The 20,827-nt window shown below is 48.9% G+C and overlaps 1 protein-coding gene and 1 long non-coding RNA gene across 2 annotated transcripts; one reads left to right on the top strand and one right to left on the bottom strand.

Moving 5' to 3' along the window:
- Positions 1 to 333: 333 nt before the first annotated feature.
- On the bottom strand, positions 334 to 7,164 carry LOC142486108 (uncharacterized). The gene is made up of 3 exons (XR_012798801.1): positions 6,773 to 7,164; positions 4,106 to 6,121; positions 334 to 1,397 (listed from the first exon to the last, which is right to left on the bottom strand). It is a non-coding gene; the product is annotated as an uncharacterized LOC142486108 (long non-coding RNA).
- Positions 7,165 to 7,447: 283 nt separating this feature from the next.
- On the top strand, positions 7,448 to 20,559 carry LOC142486109 (uncharacterized). The gene is made up of 3 exons (XM_075584781.1): positions 7,448 to 15,207; positions 20,170 to 20,263; positions 20,466 to 20,559. The coding sequence occupies exon 1, from the start codon at positions 13,065 to 13,067 to the stop codon at positions 13,749 to 13,751; it is 687 nt and encodes a 228-aa protein (XP_075440896.1). The 5' UTR covers positions 7,448 to 13,064; the 3' UTR covers positions 13,752 to 15,207; positions 20,170 to 20,263; positions 20,466 to 20,559.
- The last annotated feature ends 268 nt before the right edge of the window (positions 20,560 to 20,827 follow it).

Below are 20,827 nucleotides of genomic sequence, written 5' to 3'. Positions count from 1 at the left end.
TCAGTCAGTGTGTGTGTGTATGTGTGTCAGTCAATGTGTGTCTGTCTGTCAGTGTCCTGCCCCCTCTCTCCTGACTTTCCCCACCCCCGGTGGAGCTGTGGACCTGGGGGACTATCTACCCCCGGCAGCGGAGAGTCCCCGGTGCTGGTGTGTGTGTAGAGTCAGCGCGAGGTATGGACACGGCGGGCGTGTGGGGGGAATGGCGCCGCTTCTGCGCATGCGTGGCGTCCGTCAGCTGCGCCATCAAAACTGCGCATATGCAGCATGGCAGCGGGTCGCGGCTAGCCGTTAGCTATCGCTGCCGCCGCATGTAACAGCGGGCGTGTGGGGGGAGCGGTGGCCATTACGTGTCGTCACTTCCGTTTCAACATTTCGTCTTCATGTCTCCAGTTTTGTCCCATCATGACTAGGTGCCACTAAAGAAGTTTCACTTCAAAAAAAACTTTACATTTAAAAAATAAAAATACAAAAAAAGTAAAAAATATTGAAAAACTATTAAAAAAAAAAAAAAGTATACAGCAGGGCCCCGGGTATACGGCGGGTTCCGTTCCACGGGCCGCCGTATAGTGAAAATCACCGGAAAGCAGATCTGGCGATTTTCAGTTCTCTGCATGCACAGAACGGCGTTTTTTTGCCGTTCTGCGCATGCGCGGCCTGGGTCTGCGCGCGCAAACTACGGTATGCGCGCGCATACAATGGTCTGCGCATGCGCGCTGGGCGCAACCGCCCATTCTGCGCTTGCGCGACTGCGGATTAAAGATGGCGGCCCCTTCTCGGCGCCGCCGTATAAGCGGAACGCCGGATAACGAAGCGCCGAAAAGCGGGGCCTTCCTGTATTAAAAAAAAAACCTTTACGTTTGAAAGAAAAAAAGTTAAAATGTATATATTAGGCTCGTTGTGATAAACTGAGGGGGGGTTGGCGGGGGGGCAGCTGCTTATATGCCGGGGTCCGCGTAGGCAATTGTACTTTGGCAGATCTCTTTCCCTGTGCTTCTAGCACAGCAGGTAGCAGGTGTACCACGCAAAATGATATCACAGTCTTTATGGGAAATCCCTGCGCCTGCAGTTAGGATCAGGGCCGCCAACAGAAATCAGGGGGTCCGGGACAAATGAAAGGAGCTGCCCCCTCCCCCTCCCCCCCCCCCCTCATAGCGCACCGACAGCGGGGAAATTTTTTTCGCGGACAACTTTTACTTTACTTTTTTCTTGGTAATAAAAAAACATTACAATGCAATCTGTTTATTTTAATATTTTCAACAAAAGACAAAGATACCCAATGCTACATCCTATATGACAAAATACCTGGGGGGGATTCAGTATGGGACTGGGGTGTTCCCTACCGCTCTTCTGGGTTAGGGGGTTTCTGATATCTCCCGTGTCAAGCGTGAGAGTCAGATCTGGAAGAAAGCAGTACAGGTTATTTCGGTGAAGGTATAGGGCAGTTAAGATAAGACAGAGAGAGTGGGTGGGTGGGTGACTGACAAGTGGGTGGGTGACTGACTGACACTTGGGTGGGTGACTGACTGACACTTGGGTGGGTGACTGACTGACACTTGGGTGGGTGGGTGACTGACACTTGGGTGGGTGGGTGGGTGACTGACACTTGGGTGGGTGGGTGACTGACACTTGGGTGGGTGGGTGGGTGACTGACACTTGGGTGGGTGGGTGGGTGACTGACACTTGGGTGGGTGGGTGGGTGACTGACACTTGGGTGGGTGACTGACACTTGGGTGGGGGGGTGGGTGACTGACACGTGGGTGGGTGGGTGACTGACACTTGGGTGGGTGACTGACTGACACTTGGGTGGGTGACTGACTGACACTTGGGTGGGTGACTGACTGACACTTGGGTGGGTGGGTGACTGACACTTGGGTGGGTGACTGACTGACACTTGGGTGGGTGGGTGGGTGACTGACACTTGGGTGGGTGACTGACACTTGGGTGGGTGGGTGGGTGACTGACACGTGGGTGGGTGGGTGACTGACACTTGGGTGGGTGACTGACTGACACTTGGGTGGGTGACTGACTGACACTTGGGTGGGTGACTGACTGACACTTGGGTGGGTGGGTGACTGACACTTGGGTGGGTGACTGACTGACACTTGGGTGGGTGGGTGGGTGACTGACACTTGGGTGGGTGACTGACACTTGGGTGGGTGGGTGGGTGACTGACACGTGGGTGGGTGGGTGACTGACACTTGGGTGGGTGACTGACACTTGGGTGGGTGACTGACTGACACTTGGGTGGGTGACTGACTGACACTTGGGTGGGTGACTGACTGACACTTGGGTGGGTGGGTGACTGACACTTGGGTGGGTGGGTGACTGACACTTGGGTGGGTGACTGACTGACACTTGGGTGGGTGGGTGACTGACACTTGGGTGGGTGGGTGGGTGACTGACACTTGGGTGGGTGGGTGACTGACACTTGGGTGGGTGGGTGGGTGACTGACACTTGGGTGGGTGGGTGGGTGACTGACACTTGGGTGGGTGACTGACACTTGGGTGGGTGGGTGGGTGACTGACACGTGGGTGGGTGGGTGACTGACACGTGGGTGGGTGGGTGACTGACACTTGGGTGGGTGACTGACTGACACTTGGGTGGGTGACTGACTGACACTTGGGTGGGTGACTGACTGACACTTGGGTGGGTGACTGACTGACACTTGGGTGGGTGGGTGGGTGACTGACACTTGGGTGGGTGGGTGGGTGACTGACACTTGGGTGGGTGGGTGACTGACACTTGGGTGGGTGGGTGGGTGACTGACGGGTGGGTGGGTGGGTGACTGACACTTGGGTGGGTGACTGACACTTGGGTGGGTGGGTGACTGACACTTGGGTGGGTGACTGACACTTGGGTGGGTGGGTGACTGACATATGTATTCTGTATTCATTCACAGACACACATACACTCCCTCTCTCTCATACACTCCCTCTCTCTCATACACTCTCTCTCTCAAATCAAATTAGCTTTATTGGCATGACAAACATTACATTTTAGTATTGCCAAAGCGTGAATAATAGGGGGTGGGGGACAATGATTACACAAATACTAGGGGGTTGGGTATAATGGTTATACAGTACATTAATTATTGGGGGGTTGGGTATAATGATTACAGGGTATGTGGGTAACATTTACACACTCTCTGACTCTTTCTCTGACTCTCTCTCAGAGACTCTGACTCGCTCTCTCTCTTACTCTCTCTCTGACTCACTCTCTCTCTGATTCTCTGACTCTGTCTGACTCTCGCTCTGACTCGCTCTCTCTCTTTCTCTGACTCTCTTTCTCTGACTCTCTCTTTCTCTGACTCTCTCTTTCTCTGACTCTCTCTTTCTCTGACTCTCTCTTTCTCTGACTCTCTCTCTTACTCTCTCTGACTCTCTGACTCTCACTCTCTCTCTCTGATTCTCTGACTCTGTCTGACTCTCGCTCTGACTCGCTCTCTCTCTTTCTCTGACTCTCTCTTTCTCTGACTCTCTTTCTCTGACTCTCTTTCTCTGACTCTCTTTCTCTGACTCTCTTTCTCTGACTCTCTCTTTCTCTGACTCTCTCTGACGCTCTGACTCTCTCTCTCTGACGCTCTGACTCTCGCTCTGACTCTCGCTCTGACTCTCGCTCTCGCTCTGACTCTCTTACTCTCTCTCGCTCTCTCTCTGACTCTCTCGCTCTGACACTCAGACACACACACAGACACTCACATACACACGGGGGGGGTGAATCGGAGCGGTGGGGGGGGGGATATCAGATCAGGAGGACATGGGGGAAGCGAGAGTGGCATGGAGCGGTACTCACCTGACTTGCTCCATGCAGGAAGAGGCGGGCCTCGCTATGCAAGCTCACATAGAGCTTGCTGCGGGCCAAAAAAAATTCCTGGCAGCGTGCCAACACGCGCCAGCCAATCTGGAAACGGGGGAGATTTTTATTTTTTTGCAGAGACGCGCGCGCTGCCTGGCAGACCGCGAGCGCGCTGAATCCTGTCACCCGGTGGTGACCAGGCAATGGGATTTATCGAGGGGCACGACCGCGCAGGGGGCCCGGGACGCCAGTGCCCTCTGTCCCCCGCTGTTGGCGGCCCTGGTTAGGATAGAGATAAGATTTCCTTACCTGGGATGAGCCTTATCTCTCTCCCTTAATTCACTTCCTCACACTTTGCTCCCCTCAGACCAACTGCCAACTGCCAACTGCCAACTGTCATTCTGCCTAACGCCCTCTCATTGGTCTGACCATGTCACATGCTCCTATCCAGCAGCAGCTTCTGGCAGTTGCAGTCTATCTGTTGCTGCTGCTCTGTGATTGGTCCATTCCCCAGAAATATAACAACCAAATGACTCCTTTGTTACACAGTTTTAGGTTAAAAAATGTAAAAATGGCTTGCCCAGTATCCTAGGGTTGGAGATAAACGGGAAACTTCATCTCTTTAAATAGAATAAGACTTTACCTTGACAAAAAAAAAAGCTGTGTGTGCTGTGCACGCGCATAGTAAGTGAAACTTCTTTATCTTTTGTCACTGTTTTGTCACAGAAATTGTATTTGTAAGAATGATATTTTTAATGAAAAATAAAAAATACAATTTCAGAGCCAAAATGCCAAGAAGTTTGACTTAGAACACGTGTTTTAGCTATTTGCACTTCTATATTTATAGTAGCTGCAAATTGTGTGTGTGTGTGTGTGTGTGTGTGTGTGTGTGTGTGTGTGTGTGTGTGTGTGTGTGTGTGTGTGTGCATCAGTCAGTGTGTGTGTGTGTCTGTGTGTGTGTGTGTGTGTCAGTCAGTCAGTCAGTCCATGTGTGTCAGTCAGTCCGTGTGTGTGTCAGTCAGTGTGTGTGTGTGTCAGTCAGTGTGTGTGTGTGTGTGTGTTTGTGTGTGTCAGTCAGTCAGTCAGTCCATGTGTGTCAGTCAGTATGTGTGTGTCAGTCAGTGTGTGTGTGTGTGTGTGTGTGTGTGTGTGTGTGTGTGTGTGTGTGTGTGTGTGTGTGTCAGTCAGTGTGTGTGTGTGTGCATCAGTCAGTGTGTGTGTGTGTGCATCAGTCAGTGTGTGTGTGTGTGCATCAGTCAGTGTGTGTGTGTGTGTGTGTGTGTGTGTGTGTGTGTGTGTGTGTGTGTGTGTGTCAGTCAGTCAGTCAGTCAGTCAGTCCGTGTGTGTCAGTCAGTGTGTGTGTGTGCATCAGTCAGTGTGTGCGTGTGCGTGTCAGTCCGTGTGTGTCAGTCAGTAGGTGTGTGTCAGTCAGTGTGTATGTGTGTGTCAGTCAATGTGTGTGTGTGTGTCAGTCATTGTGTGTCACTGTGTGTCAGTCAGTGTGTGTGTGTGTGTGTGTGTGTGTGTGTGTCAGTCAGTGTGCCGCCGCATGTGACAGCGGCCATTAGGAACGGCGCCGGCGGCAACAGCGGGCGTGTGGGGGGAGCGGTGGCCATTACGTGTCGTCACTTCCGTTTCACATTTCGTCTCCATGTCTCCAGTTTTGTCCCATCATGACTAGGTGCCACTAAAGAAGTTTCACTTCAAAAAAACTTTACATTTAAAAAATAAAAATACAAAAAAGTTAAAAATATTGAAAAATGATTAAAAAAAAAAAAAGTATACAGCAGGGCCCCGGGTATACGGCGGGTTCCGTTCCACGGGCCCGCCGTATAGTGAAAATCGCCGGAAAGCAGATCCGGCGATTTTCAGTTCTCTGCATGCACAGAACAGCGTTTTTTGCCGGGCGCAACCGCCCGTTCTGCGACTGCGGATTAAAGATGGCGGCCCCTTCTCGGCGCCGCCGTATAAGCGGAACGCCGGATAACGAAGCGCCGAAAAGCGGGGCCTTCCTGTATTAAAAAAAAAAAAACCTTTACGTTTGAAAGAAAAAAGTTAAAATGTATATATTAGCCCTGGTTGTGATAAACTGAGGGGGGGTTGGCGGGGGGGCAGCTGCTTATATGCCGGGGTCCGCGTAGGCAATTGTACTTTGGCAGATCTCTTTCCCTGTGCTTCTTAGCAGGTGTACCACGCAAAATGATATCACATCTACCTATATTAAAATATATTAAAATGTATTATATATATTAAAATGATAAGACCTACCGGTCTTCTGGGTTAGGGGGGTTCAGATATCTCCCGTGTCAAGCGTGAGAGTCAGATCTGGAAGAAAGCAGTACAGGTTATTTCGGTGAAGGTATAGGGCAGTTAAGAGAAGACAGAGAGAGTGGGTGTGGGGGGTGGGTGACTGACAAGTGGGTGGGTGACTGTATTCATATTCTCTCTCTCACAAACATTTTAGTATTGCCAAAGCGTGAATAATAGGGGGTGGGGGACAATGATTACACAAATACTAGGGGGTTGGGTATAATGGTTATACAGTACATTAATTATTGGGGGGTTGGGTATAATGATTACAGGGTATGTGGGTAACATTTACACACTCTCTGACTCTTTCTCTGACTCGCTCTCTCTTACTCTCTCTCTGACTCTCTGACTCTCACTCTCTCTCTCTGACTCGCTCTGACTCTCTCTCTCTTTCTCTGACTCTCTCTTTCTCTGACTCTCTTTCTCTGACTCTCTGACGCTCTGACTCTCTCTGACGCTCTGACTCTCTGACTCTCGCTCTGACTCGCTCTCTCTCTCTGACTCTCTTACTCTCTCTCGCTCTCTCTCTGACTCTCTCGCTCTGACACTCAGACACACACACAGACACTCACATACACACGGGGGGGGTGAATCGGAGCGGTGGGGGGGGGGATATCAGATCAGGAGGACAAGGGGGAAGCGAGAGTGGCATGGAGCGGTACTCACCTGACTTGCTCCATGCAGGAAGAGGCGGGCCTCGCTATGCAAGCTCACATAGAGCTTGCTGCGGGCCAAAAAAAAATTCCTGGCAGCGTGCCAACACGCGCCAGCCAATCTGGAAACGGGGGAGATTTTTATTTTTTTGCAGAGACGCGCGCGCTGCCTGGCAGACCGCGAGCGCGCTAAATCCTGTCACCCGGTGGTGACCAGGCAATGGGATTTATAGAGGGGCACGGCCGCGCAGGGGGCCCGGGACGCCAGTGCCCTCTGTCCCCCGCTGTTGGCGGCCCTGGTTAGGATAGAGATAAGGCTCATCCCAGGTAAGGAAATCTTATCTCTCTCCCTTAATTCACTTCCTCACACTTTGCTCCCCTCAGACCAACTGCCAACTGTCATTCTGCCTAACGCCCTCTCATTGGTCTGACCATGTCACATGATCCTATCCAGCAGCAGCTTCTGGGAGTTGCAGTCTATCTGTTGCTGCTGTTCTGTGATTGGTCCATTCCCCAGAAATATAGGGATAGGGAATAAAGGGGGACGGGGGGGAGGGGGGGAGGGAATAAAGGGGGAGGGGGGGAGGGAATAAAGGGGGAGGGGGGAGGGAATAAAGGGGGACGGGGGGGGAGGGAATAAAGGGGGACGGGGGGGGAGGGAATAAAGGGGGACGGGGGAGGGGGGTGGGGGATTTAACTGTCACATCAGCCTAATGATAGATAATAATAATAATAGTAAGCATTGTGGTGCAATAGGGACATATATAGGATTATACACAGGACAGAACAGATTCCCTTTAGAATGCACTCATAGAAGTAAAGTATAGTAGTATTAATGTACATAGTAAAAACCTTTTATTCGGTAATAATAAAATTAATGTTAGATTAGTGTTATAATAAATCTATGGCCAATCCACGGACAAAACACACGTATAAACATGAACAAATACATAAAGCAGATCATTAATTGCACCTGCATCCAAATAAAGTGGAGTCTAACATAGCAATATTCCTATTTGTAGATTGGACCAGGTACTTATTAGATTAATAATACCTATAATCATTTTTCTCCACACTTCCCATTTATGGATTTTATCAAAATAAAACCCCAAAGTGATATAAAATCACACTTGGTGCACTAAACCTCTCAGCTATTGACAGCAGAGGCTTCAGAAAGTGTGCAATTGATAAAAAAATTGCATTAAAAACTTAAATACGGAGTACCTAGACTAAAGATTTGCGGCTATATGTGGTCACGATACCAGTGATGGCTAGTATTATTACAATGGTCCTAGATAGGGTGACCAGACGTAGGTCTGTCCAGGTGCCCCCACATTCTTTAAAATGTCCCGGTTTTTACCATCTGTCCCGGTTTTCAAAGTTGACGTGAAGAGCACAGAATGCCGGTGGGGAGGAGAGCAGGAGGAGAGTGGAGGCCAGGTCTGCCCTGGTCTGCAGAGGGATGGGGCGGGGTTAGGATAGGTTCCCGGTGCCTGCTGCAGTGCACGCTATGGCATGCACTAAAGGGACAAGAACCGACCCTAAATGGGTCTGGGCCCGCTTGGTGCCTTAGCTGCCGCGTTGCGGCACCGACACCGGGGCCTAAGCTTCAGAGGATTTCGGGAGCCAGCAGGGAAGAGAACAGAAGCCGGGTCTGGCTGTGACTGCAGAGTGTGGGGGTGTGGCCACTGCAGTTAGAACCTCCAGTGTCTGCTGCCAGGGCCCAAGATGGATCCCCCCCACTCCACAGTGACAGGTAGGTACTGTCAGCATAAACACATTGGAGTCAATGCACTAAGCTCCAATAGAAAAAAAGCGCCAGGTTATTTAAATCTCCATTTTTGACAGCGATGTTATCACGGTATGCAGAAAACCCCGAATATCAGTGATATCAACATTTGAACAAATGGAGAGTAGCCAGCGACGAGATGATCAACTCTCTGAAAAGGGCTCACCCGGCGAGTTGATTCTGCTGCAGAGAGAGAGAGCCGCCTTTCCCTGCGCAGATCTCGCCGGAAATTAATTATTTTTTATTTAATTTTATTACTAGTGTACGTGAGCAGGGGGTCTCCGGAGCAGAACTGTGTTGATTTCAGGCCCGGGACCCCCTGTATCTCGGGAAGCAGAGGGTCCCCGGACATGAAATCAACAAGGTTCTTCTCCAGAGACCCCCTGCTCATTACACTAGTTTTAAAATGTATATTAAAATATGTAGTAAGCATCAATACACAACCCACCCCCTGTGCCCCCACATAAAAACATTTATTTTAATACATGATTGATAACAGAGGATGTGGGGGTCCCCGGGTGGAACCCACGGGTGTCTTTGGACCCTCGGGTGGTGTCCTAGGTGGTTCCGCGCGGGTGTGTCCGGGGGCCACACAAGGGGTCCCCGGATGGTCCCTGCAAGTGCCTGGGGGTCCACAGGTCAGCCTCATGGGTGTCTGGGGGTCCTCGGGTGGTCCGATCGTGGGTCCGGGGGTCCTCAAGTTGCTCCCGCAGGCGTCTGGGGGCCTCGGGTGGGTCCCCACTGGCCTGCGGTACAATTCCTTTGTAAAAAAATAAATAGATGGCCTACATTTCAATAAATATTCAATTTCCCCCCCATCAACATCATCATATTTCCCCCCACCATCATCATCTCATTTCACCTCCCCTCATAATCATCATCTCATTTCACCCCCCCATCATCTCATTTCACCCCCCCCATCATCTCATTTCACCTCCCCTCATAATCATCATCTCATTTCACCCCCCCATCATCTCATTTCACCCCCCCCATCATCTCATTTCACCCCCCCTCATCATCATCTCATTTCACCCCCCTCATTCTCATTTTACCCCCTCATCATCTCATTTCCCCCCTCATCCTCTCATTTCCCCCCATCATCTAATTTTCCATCATGGGCCCCCCGCCCCCCTGTCCTCCCAATATCATGATCATCTCGAGCCACATCTCAACCCAGGTTCTTACCTTGCCTAGCACAGCACCGAAACAGGAGTCTGGGGCGCGGTAGCCGCCGGGGTGTGTTCTCCACCCCCACGTTCTCTCATTCACACTTATTAGTGAGTGATGTAATATTCTATAAGAGTATACTTTCACACGTACACTTATTAGTGAGTGATGTAATATTCTATAAGCGTATACTTTCACACGTACACTTATTAGTGAGTGATGTAATATTCTATAAGCGTATACTTTCACACGTACACTTATTAGTGAGTGATGTAATATTCTATAAGCGTATACTTTCACACGTACACTTATTAGTGAGTGCTGTAATATTCTACAAGCATAAACTTTCACACGTACACTTATTAGTGAGTGCTGTAATATTCTACAAGCATAAACTTTCACACGTACACTTATTAGTGAATTATGTAATATTCTATACGCCAAATACTTTCACACATACACTTATTAATGAGTTATGTAGTATTGTATAAGCGTATACTTTCATTTGTACACAGGGCCACAGACGGATTTTGCGAGACCCACGACTAGAGTTATGAGCCCCCACTTCCGTGTTGGCGGTCTTGCAAGCCCCTCCATTGCACACCTCGATTCCCTGCTCCTCTATTTCACCCCTTCCCATGTTTTTCTCTCCCCTCCATCTCACTCTTAACTTCTCTCTTCCTCACTCTCCCCCCCCCATACCAAAAATCCTCACCCTCCCCCCAAATACAAAAAACCTTCCCACCCTCCACCCCCCCTATGTATATGTAGCCAGGGTCCCCCTCTGGGCTTTTCCCTTGTTCCCCTCACCTCCGCTGCGTACGGGAAGGCGGAAGTGTTCAGCAGGCGCTGGTGATGCGAAGGGGGGATTGCCGGAGGCTCCGGTGGCTCTCTGCATGGGGCCGCCATGTTTGCCATGCGAGCGCCTGCGCAGTGGGAGTTGCGGCTGCCATTGCAGTTGGCGCATGCGCTGTACGCTAGGCGCATGCGGTGGCCATGCTCTGCGGGGACTACAACTCCCAGCAGCCACTGGGGCTGCAAGCACACATGATCAGACACAGCCAATGGAGCTGCCACAATCCCCTGCGGCTAGAGTTGTTACATTTGGCGTGCTGGGGACCAAGGAGTTGGAGCGGGGATACCATCAGTGTAGGGGTCTGGGGCCCCCGTACTAGGCCAGATTACCCCCAGTAGGCCCCAGCTAGGCCCGACTCAACTCAGCTTGTGGTTACTACAGGGACAGGCCAATAAGATAGGGACACTGCCTCTGTAGGATTGAAAGTTAGGGACACACTCAGGACGTGGCTGCATCCTGATTACAGGTGGTCTGGGACTAGACACCTGCTGCACAGAGACTATCATCACGGTGGGACCCTCCAACCGGATACCACCCCAAGCGGAGGCGGACTCATCACAGACCTTCATCGCTGGATAAGTGGATCCAATCTACCCTGTTGTCGGCGCGTCCGGGTGCTGAAGCACCCGGCAGGTACCTAAATACGCCAAGTGCACCAACCGTACATTTATTCTAAGGGGCAGCGCTGTCTCACACATGGGGATGGGTCCGGGACACTAAGGACACGGTGTGGGGAACATGGTGGTGGTGGTGGGTACGGCCGTGCATGGCTTGGAGGGTAGCTGTATCTTATTAGCATTTAGTAGAAACCTGTAAAATATACATGTGTTGCAGTAAAAGTTATTATTATAATCTGTGTGTTATTATTATTATTGGCTCCTGTGAGGGGCTCCTCCCACTACGTTGGGATCCTATGCAGGTGGAGGCGCTGCACCGAGACGTTAAGTATATCACCCCAGGCTCCCAGTGGCGGACGCTTAGGCCCTTTGTGAGCCAACCGGTAGCGGCAGCAACGGTAGCCTTCCAGTTTAGGGGGAAACAGGGCTACATTTGGAGGCGCTGCTGAGATTCAGACCTGATGTGCCCGAACTTAGTCACTAAATGATGTCGCTCGCCCTATCATTACCTTCCCGCCAGGAGGTTTATGAATGTGCGTTGAAGAGACAAGTCCTGCCTCAACAGACGCTTGCTGTTGGACAGGTCCCCGCTAACACCTCCACCTATGACATATGCCTCTTACTGGGTCAGTACCCAGGCCTACGAGATGCAAAACTCCTAGGCCGCCGCACAGAAGCAGACTGAGTGTGGTGCCCAGTTTTAGTGATTGGGGAACAAGATTTAATAGAAGAAGGCCCATCCAACTTTTGGCTCCATGGAGCACTCAGTAACGGGTGTCCCATTATCTACTCCGAAATGCCTGTAAAATCAGAACCCTGTAGTTCTCGCACGGACTTGCAATAGGTTGCTATGCGACTGTCTCCCTCGCCCTCAGAGAGCCTTTGTGGAGACGATGCTGTGTCATAGCCTGTTCTAACTGCCGCTCGAGTATGGGTAGCCCCAGTTCCTTCCGTGCCGTCGACATACAAATGTTGGCAAAAGCCATACAGCAGCTGGGAGTCACCAAGACCCAATCCCGTCCCTCGCAGCAATCTTATAAGCTGAAACTTTTCAGGGATAAAACCTACTTCCGCAGGCGAAGAGACCTTCGAAGCCTGGAAGGACTCCACATTGCAAGTTTTGGAGGAATGGTCCTGCCCAGACACTGTCTTTTTACGGAGGATAATGGAGTGTCTTGAGACCTCCCGCATCTACAATGATGAAGATGTACAGAGATCAGCATACCGAGGTCAAGGCGCAAAAGCTGATGGCTTCATGACACGGACCTGTGGCGTGGAAGACTATGAAAGTGAGCTGTGGTCCAAGTACTATCATCTTCGCCAAAAAGAGGGGGAAGACCTACCAAATTTATTCAGCGGATCCAGCTGGTTTTCTGGGACCTACAAAATCATGAAAGCCTGCGAAGTAAATGAGTTCCGCCGAAAATAATTCGTGTGACGGAATATTGTTATAATGATTTGATGCTCCTTACTACAAGGTGAGCCTCCTACGGTGGAAGATCTACTGAGGGTGGTGAAAGGGCATGATTCTTATACGTATCTGCACGCCCCTAACAAACTGAAAGAATCATGTAAGGAAGAGACCAAGGAAGCAAAGGCCTCGAGGCCTAAAGAGGCGAGAGGTGCCGAAGATATCTTTCTTCCCGTGGTGCCGGTTTCCGCCCCCAATGAAACCAGGAGTTTGGCTTCTAATCCTGCCCTCAAGGCCCAGAATGATATCCGCTGCTATCATTGTGACTGATCCGGTCATGTCTCTAGGAACTGCCCAGAGTCCAACACACCCACCACTGGGTGGCCAAGTCCTACGTAGTACAGGCGACACCCTTACGTCTAAAAGCGCCACGATCTCTTGGAACCATACCAGAGCTGGCGGATAATGAACCGGAGGACTGCCCTGACGAAGCAACCCAACAGAACATTTACAGTAGAGTGGGACCGACTGCCCTCATCCTGGTCCACGTGGAAGGCGTCGGCCTTGCTGGATACCAGGTCCCAGGTGACCATCTACCGGCCCATCTATGATAAATATCTTAATCATCTGCCCTTGCAGTCGGCAGACAAGATGAAGCTGTGGGGTCTGAGTAACGAGGACTACCCCATTGAAGGTGTGGTGCAAGTACGAATGGACATACCTCAGTTAAACACGAACAAGACCCATCCCATGGAAGTGGAGGCCCTGATATGTCCTGAGCCCCGAGAACACACATGTTCCCCCATCATATTGGGGACCAACGCCGACGTGGTGAGGGCAGTAATTCGGGCATATCTTCGCGAGACGGGTGAACTGCCACTATCTTCTCTACGGATCCATCCGGTACTCAAAGAAAAGTGCTACCGGGTCGAGGCAGAAGAGAATTATGGAGAAATCTTCAATCACACGGAGGGGTTGATCGAGATTCCACCAGGGGGAGTGAGGCACATGGAAGCAGTCACTGCCTATCCAAACCGTAACGAAGACGAACAATACTTATCTCGAGACCACCCCCGTGGAGGACATCAAGAGAGGGCACAAGATGGTTCCAGAGATACGGGAGTGGAGATCCTCCATTCCGGAGAGAGTTAAGGTATCCATCCAGAACCTCCTCACCGCATCCGGTGCCATTGGAAATCGGTCAGAGACTGGGTAGGATATACCCAGTCACCCACTTGGAAACCAGGGCGCATGTAAACGCCGCTACCGTGCGAGATGAGCCTGCTGGGTTACAGTTTGATTTCGGGGAATCGACCCTGTCAGAAGACTGGAAGAGACGGCTAAGTGCCCAGCTGGAGGAACGCCAAGAGGTGTTCTCCACTAGTGAGATGGACGTAGGCTGCAGCAAGAACGCCCAGCACACGATTCGTCTGAATAATACCGCTCCCTTCCGTGAGCGGTCCAGACGTATCGCCCCCAGAGATGTAGAGGACGTGAGAAATGTCCTAAATGAGATTGAGACAGCAGGCATAGTGACCGAATTTCCGAAGTCCCTACGCCTCTCTGATTGTGGTGGTACGAAAGAAAAATGGGTCCGTTCGCCTCTGCGTGGACTACCGAACCCTGAACAGGCGTACCATACCTGATCAGTACACTCTGCAGCGGATAGAGGAGATCCTCAATGCGCTGACGTGAAGCCAGAAATTCAGCGTGCTGGACCTGAGATCCAGGTACACATGAGCTTTGAAGACCAGGAGAAGATGGCGTTCGTCTGCCCCCTCGGGTTCTATCAGTTTACCCGAATGCCCCAATGCATTTTTGGAGCTCCAGTGACTTTCCTGTGGCTGATGGAGAAGACCATTGGGGATATGTATCCTCGCGAGTGTCTGGTCTATCTCGATGACATAATTTTGTTCGGAAGAACTCTCGAAGATCACGAGGACCGCCTCCTGAAGGTGTTAGTTAGACTGGGCAAAGAAGGCCTGAAGCTATCCCTGGACAAGTGCCGGTTCAGCTATTACTTCAGACACATAAGCTACAGTATATTTTAAGTACACTTCCTAACACAATAATAGGCTCAATCCTATATTAGCAACTCCAATAAGGAGCCATTATTGCCTTGATCATATGTAATTTGGACTGGCTTATGTAGGCTAATATCATCCTAAACATTGCTCACATTAGCACATTGCTCACTCTAGCACTTCAATAGACGGCAGCATTTTGGTGTTTGTCTTTCGTCGGTTAGTTACTCCGTTATTTTACTTTTACCTATTAAAAGATCATTTTTATCTATCACCATTTCACCACTGAGGGGGATTGAGTGCCCACAACTGGGGTGGCTTTTTCCTCCCCTAATCTAGCTATTAGGCCCAGGTCCTGCCTCAGCTCACATTCATATGAGTGGGAGTAAAGCATGCTAAAGCTTAGCACACTTTTGTGTATCTGGGTCATAGTGAGTTCTCTTCTAACGCGCCTGGCCCTGCGGCCAAAAGTGTGCTGTAAATTCTTGTTGATGTGCTGGTTTTAACCATTTTTACTCTTTTTAGCCTGAAAAACAGAAAGGCTGATGATGAAAAGAACGGCATGCCAGCTGCCATCCCAAGAGGTAACACAAATATGATGCTGTATTTTACAGTTCAACTGCTCCTAAATGAGAGATTTTAATCCTGGGTCTATAAAACCCCATACAGTATATATATTAGGATCATTTGCTCATATTTTGTGTGTCAGTTTGGAATTTGGGGATGAGTTAGAGGGAAACGTTTATCCAATATGAGGAGTTATAAAGTGCAGTTATAGGGAGCGGTTATATGTACAATAGGAGTTATAGGGAGCGGCTATATGGAGCAATAGGAGGAATTATGGGGAGGGATTATATGGAATCATAGGAGTTATAATGAGCGGTGGACCAACAGGAGTTATAAGTAGTGGTAATATCGAGTAAAAAGATTAATTATAGGCAGCAGTTATATAGAACAATAGGAGGCGTTATAGGGAGCGGTTATACTGTATGTACAATAGGAATAGTTATAATGAGGCGTTAATGCAGCGGCGGATTTGAAAATCCGCAACTTCTAGGCACTTAGCTGTATCAGTCGCCTCCTGGCTGTCGCCCTCTATCTCCTTTGGAACCCCAGGGTCAAATGATGCCACGGACGTACATCATCAACATGATGGCGCATGGCGTCGCCATGGTAACGCGATGTAATGACGGCGTTTTATGTCGCAACCTCACATTGCCATGGCAACAAGACACCATGTGATGTCACGTTGGAACATACGCTACGTCATTTCACACTGGGGTTACAAAAGAACTATAGGGCGACAGCAAGGAGGCGGCCGACACATGTAAGTGCATTCCCATTAGGTCCGAGAGCGCAGCAAATGCATATTGGGGCAGGCATTTTTACCACCCCAAAATTTTGCCGCCCTAGGCCCCCGGCCTAATGGGAAATACGCCACTGGGCTAAAGGGAATAATAGGAGGTGTTATAATGAGAGACGGTATAGACCAATAACAGTTACTAGGATAGGTAACATCGAGCAATAGGATGAGTTATAGGGAGGGGTTATATGGAACAATAGGAGTTATTGGGAGAGGTAATATTGAGCAATAGGAGACGGTGTAAGGTGCACTTATGCAGAACAATAGGAGAAATGATAGGGAGAGGTTATATGGAGCATTAGGAGGCGTTAAAGGGAATGGCTATATGGAATAATAGGGCGTCATTATATGGAGCAATATAAGCAGTTAAAGGGGCATCACTATATGGAGCTAAAGGAGGAGATTATAGGGTGCAATTATACGAAGCAATAGGGAGAAGTTGTATGGAGCAATAAAAGGAATTATATGGAGAAATCATTGGGAGTTACAGGGAATGCAGTATATGGAGAATTAGGAATTATAGGGAGTGGTTATATGGATCAATATGAGCAATTATAGGGGCTACAGCGAACAACAGGAGGAGTTATCGAGAGTAGTTATATGGAGGATCTGGAGAAGTTATAGGGATGTGTTACAGTATATGGAACAATAGGAGCTATAGTCCATCCTTTATATGGAGGATCTGGAGAAGTTATAGGGATGGGTTACAGTATATGGAACAATAGGAGCTATAGTCCATCCTTTATATGGAGGATCTGGAGAAGTTATAGGGATGGGTTACAGTATATGGAACAATAGGAGCTATAGAAATTGGTTATTTGGAACAGTAGAGAAGTTATAGGGAGGGGTTACATGCAGTAAAAGGAGAATATATAGGGAGAAGTTGCATGGAGTAATACAGTAGGTGTTATAGGGAGAGGTTATATGGAGCAATAAGAGGAGTTATAGGGACCTGGATGAGGCCAAGCAGCTCATGACAAGCCGGTACCTTGAAATGGTGCAAGGATCGATCCCGATTCTATCCGGTTTATGAACCGGAGAGGAGGAGCTGCGCAATCTACGGCTCCAGTTACATGGAGTAATACAGTAGGAGAAGTTATAGGGAGAGGTTATATGGAGCAATAGGAGGAGTTATTGGGTGAGGATATAGGGAGCAATAGGAGGAGTTATTGGGTGAGGATTTAGAGGAGTAATGTAACTGATAGAATGTTATGCTTTAGAACTAATGAAGATGGATGAAATTGAAATTGGGAAAGAGGAGATGGATGGGGGAGAGAAAGCTACAGAGCAAAAAGAGAGTGTGGAAGAAGAAGAGATGGGGGAGGTAGTTCAAGAACTGAAGATAGAAGAGAGAGTGGGCGAAAATGAAGGAAAGGAAGAAAAGAAAAAAAGAGAAAACATGTAAAATGGTTGGATGAAAAGAAGGGGGAAAAAGAGCAGGAGGGGGGAAAAGAGGATAAGGGAAAAACTGAAGGAGTTTAACAAAGAAAAACTAAGAGAAACTAAGAAAAAGATAAGAGACACTAGCACAGGGATGGGCAACCAACCTATTTTTCAATGTAGCCACAGGGGTGGCGAATTAGAATTGAAAATAGCCACACCATGTAAATATTGAGGTATTATGTTGCGCATTCGTCATCATCTCATCATTATCATCATCTAATTTCCCCCCTCATCATCATCATATCTCATTTCCCCCCCAGCATCATCATATCATCTTCTCACCACCCTCATCATCATCTCATTTCACCTCCCCCTCATAATCCTCTCATTTCACCCCCTCCCCTCATCATCTCATTTCCCCCCTCATCATCTCATTTCCCATCATGCCCCCCACCCCAATTTCATGATCATCTCGAGCCAGCTTCTTACCTTGCCTAGCACAGCACCGAAACGGGAGTCTGTGGCACAGTCGCTGCCGTGGTGTGTGCTCGGCCCCCACTGTTCTCTCATTTGTTCTTTCTCCACCACTCACCTCCCTTCCTCCGTCCGTGGCCCGTCCCCTCTGCACTAGCGCCGTCACTGCCGGCGTACTCGCACTTGCCAAGGGGATCGCGCTTCCTGCGGGACTCGCGTTTGCCCCCCACACTTCCCATTACACTGAGAAACTAAAATTCGCCACACTTTGATTGCCAATTCTCCACAAGTGGCGAATGGCGACAGGGTTGCCCACCTCGGCTTTAGAAATAAAATAATGAGTGGGAAACAATTCAAATTGGGGAGGAAATTCAAAGAAAGAAGAGGAGGAGCAGGATGGAGGAAAGATGCTGTTGGAGGAGGAGGAGTTTGATTGATAAGAAACGTGAGAAAAAACAACAAACGAGAGAAGAAAAAAAACGCCTAACGACGAGAGAGAAAAAAAACGCCTAACGACGAGGAAAAAAAAAACGCCTAACGACGAGAGAACTGTAGGAGCTATAGAGGTTGGTTATATGGAACCGTAGAGAAGTTATAGGGAGGTGTTACCAATACTGAGCCCGAAGAGTCTGCAGAGACTCCTGTTTCAATAACTGAAAGTAATCAAGACCCTTTGGAGGGAACCTCCACCGATTCCACCGGATACTGGTGGGCACCTCCTGAAGGAGCACCGAGTAATGGGCCTGAGCCTGAAGTCCCCTCACCTGCGGCTTCAACAAGTCGCCCCCTCGACCCCAAAAGTCGCAGTTTCGTGCCCAATAGAGACTTTGTTCAATCAAGCAGAGACTTTGTTCAGCCCGATTCACCCATTATGAGAGAGTCAGGGCCTCAAGCTCTAGATCATCTCTCTTACGACGAAGCTACAGTACAGAGACTGAGACTCGCAGGAGTCAGAGTGAGGCGCCCTCCCACTAGAATGGCTTACGATCAGTTAGGGGCACCCCACTATGAGTCTCAGCTGCCAGCTACAGCTAAGCTGGCCTCGGTTATAAATATGTTTACGTAGTTATGTAATCTGGTTTAAAGTGCATGTGATAAGTTGTACATATTATGCCTTGCATTTATATTGTGTAAACTTATTTTGTTTTACGCTGTTCCCAAGCGGGGACGTTGGTATTTTTCACCAGGGGGAGGATCTAGCCAAGGTCCCCCTCTGGGCTTTCCCCTTGTTCCCCTCACCTCCGCTGCATGCGAGAAGGTGCGAGTGCTCAGCAGGTGCTGGTTGTGTGAAGGGGGGCTGCGGGTGGTTGCGACGGAATCGCCGGAGGCTCTTGCGGCTCACTGCAAGGCGCTGCCATGTTCGCCGTGCGGGCGCATGCGCTGAGGGAGTCACAGCAGCCATTGCAGTTAGCGCATGCCAGTACGTTGTAGTGATAGTAGAGGGTGACATGGTGTAGTGATAGTAGAGGGGGCATGGTGTAGTGATAGTAGAGAGGGCATGGTGTAGTGATAGTAGAGGGTGACATGGTGTAGTGTTAGTAGAGGGAGACATGGTGTAGTGATAGTAGAGGGTGACATGGTGTAGTGATAGTAGAGGGGGCATGGTGTAGTGATAGTAGAGGCATGGTGTAGTGATAATAGAGGCATGGTGTAGTGATAGTAGAGGCATGGTGTAGTGATAGTAGATGGGGCATGGTGTAGTGATAGTAGAGGGGGCATGGTGTAGTGATAGTAGAAGGGGCATGGTGTAGTGATAGTAGAGGCATGGTGTAGTGATAATAGAGGCATGGTGTAGTGATAATAGAGGCATGGTGTAGTGATAATAGAGGCATGGTGTAGTGATAGTAGAGGAGGCATGGTGTAGTGATAGTAGATGGGGCATGGTGTAGTGATAGTAGAGGGGGCATGGTGTAGTGATAGTAGAGGAGGCATGGGTACATTTAGCAAAACAATTGGTGACGGGGAGTGTAACATGCTGTAGATTCTGTGGAATTTAATCATTTTATTCATCCTATGTGACCTAATTACAGTGACTTGTTTAATGGATTAAAGGGTCAGTCCTACTAATGAGCAAAGTGACCTAATGACAGTGATGTGTTTAATGCATTAAAGGGTCAGTCCCAGGTAGGAGCAAAGTCACCTAATGACACTGACGTGATTAAAGGGTTAAAAGCTCAGTCTCACGTAGGAATCCCTCACCTGTGCTGCTGGGCCACCTTGTGCGCTGAAGGGTTAAATCCCATATCCCATTTACCCAATATCTGTTGGTGGGGAAGTGGGGTGCATTGCTCACAGGTAATAACCAAGATTTTTCTTCTTTATACAGTGATCACCTCAAAGATTAAAATGCTTCTCCTTATTAGTGTGCTCGGAGCAGTGGCTATCACATCAGCCCTTTTGGCATATATAAATTAAGACCGGTAAGTTATTTAATATTCTATATGCGTATAGTTTCACTCGTACAATATTAATGAGTTATGTAATATATATATAAATATATACATATATATACTAAAAACGATGTTTGTCTGTGGGTTTGTGCGCGCTCTCCGATTGGCTGACTGCGGAGGAGGGGGGTGCATTGCTCACAGGTAATGACCAAGATTTTTCTTCTTTATACAGTGACCATGTCAAAGATCAAAATTATACTTATTTGTAGCTTGGTAGCAGCTCTGGCCATCACATCAGCCCTTTTAGCCTACATAAATTACTACTGGTAAGTTATGTTATATTCTATAAGCGTATAGTTTCACTCGTACACTTATTAATGAGTTATGTTTGTATGTATATATACACACTCTGGTCGACAAATCACCAAAAAAATCTATTCGCCACCTAGTACCACACGTGTGCTATATATATATATATATATATAGATATATATATCTATATATATATATCTATATATATCTATATATATCTATATCAGATAAGGCAGTTGGCCCTCCAATAGGTGTTGGGAAGCCACAGGTGCACGTCCCATA

Source organism: Ascaphus truei, unplaced genomic scaffold (genome assembly GCF_040206685.1).
Source record: "Ascaphus truei isolate aAscTru1 unplaced genomic scaffold, aAscTru1.hap1 HAP1_SCAFFOLD_742, whole genome shotgun sequence".
Lineage (NCBI taxonomy): Eukaryota > Metazoa > Chordata > Amphibia > Anura > Ascaphidae > Ascaphus > Ascaphus truei.
This window is presented reverse-complemented; position numbering and strand designations above follow the sequence as displayed.

What these genes read in the sequence shown, in the direction of transcription:
- LOC142486109 (XM_075584781.1), top strand. Translation starts at nt 13,065, where the DNA reads ATGAACCGGAGGACTGCCCTGACGAAGCAACCCAACAGAACATTTACA.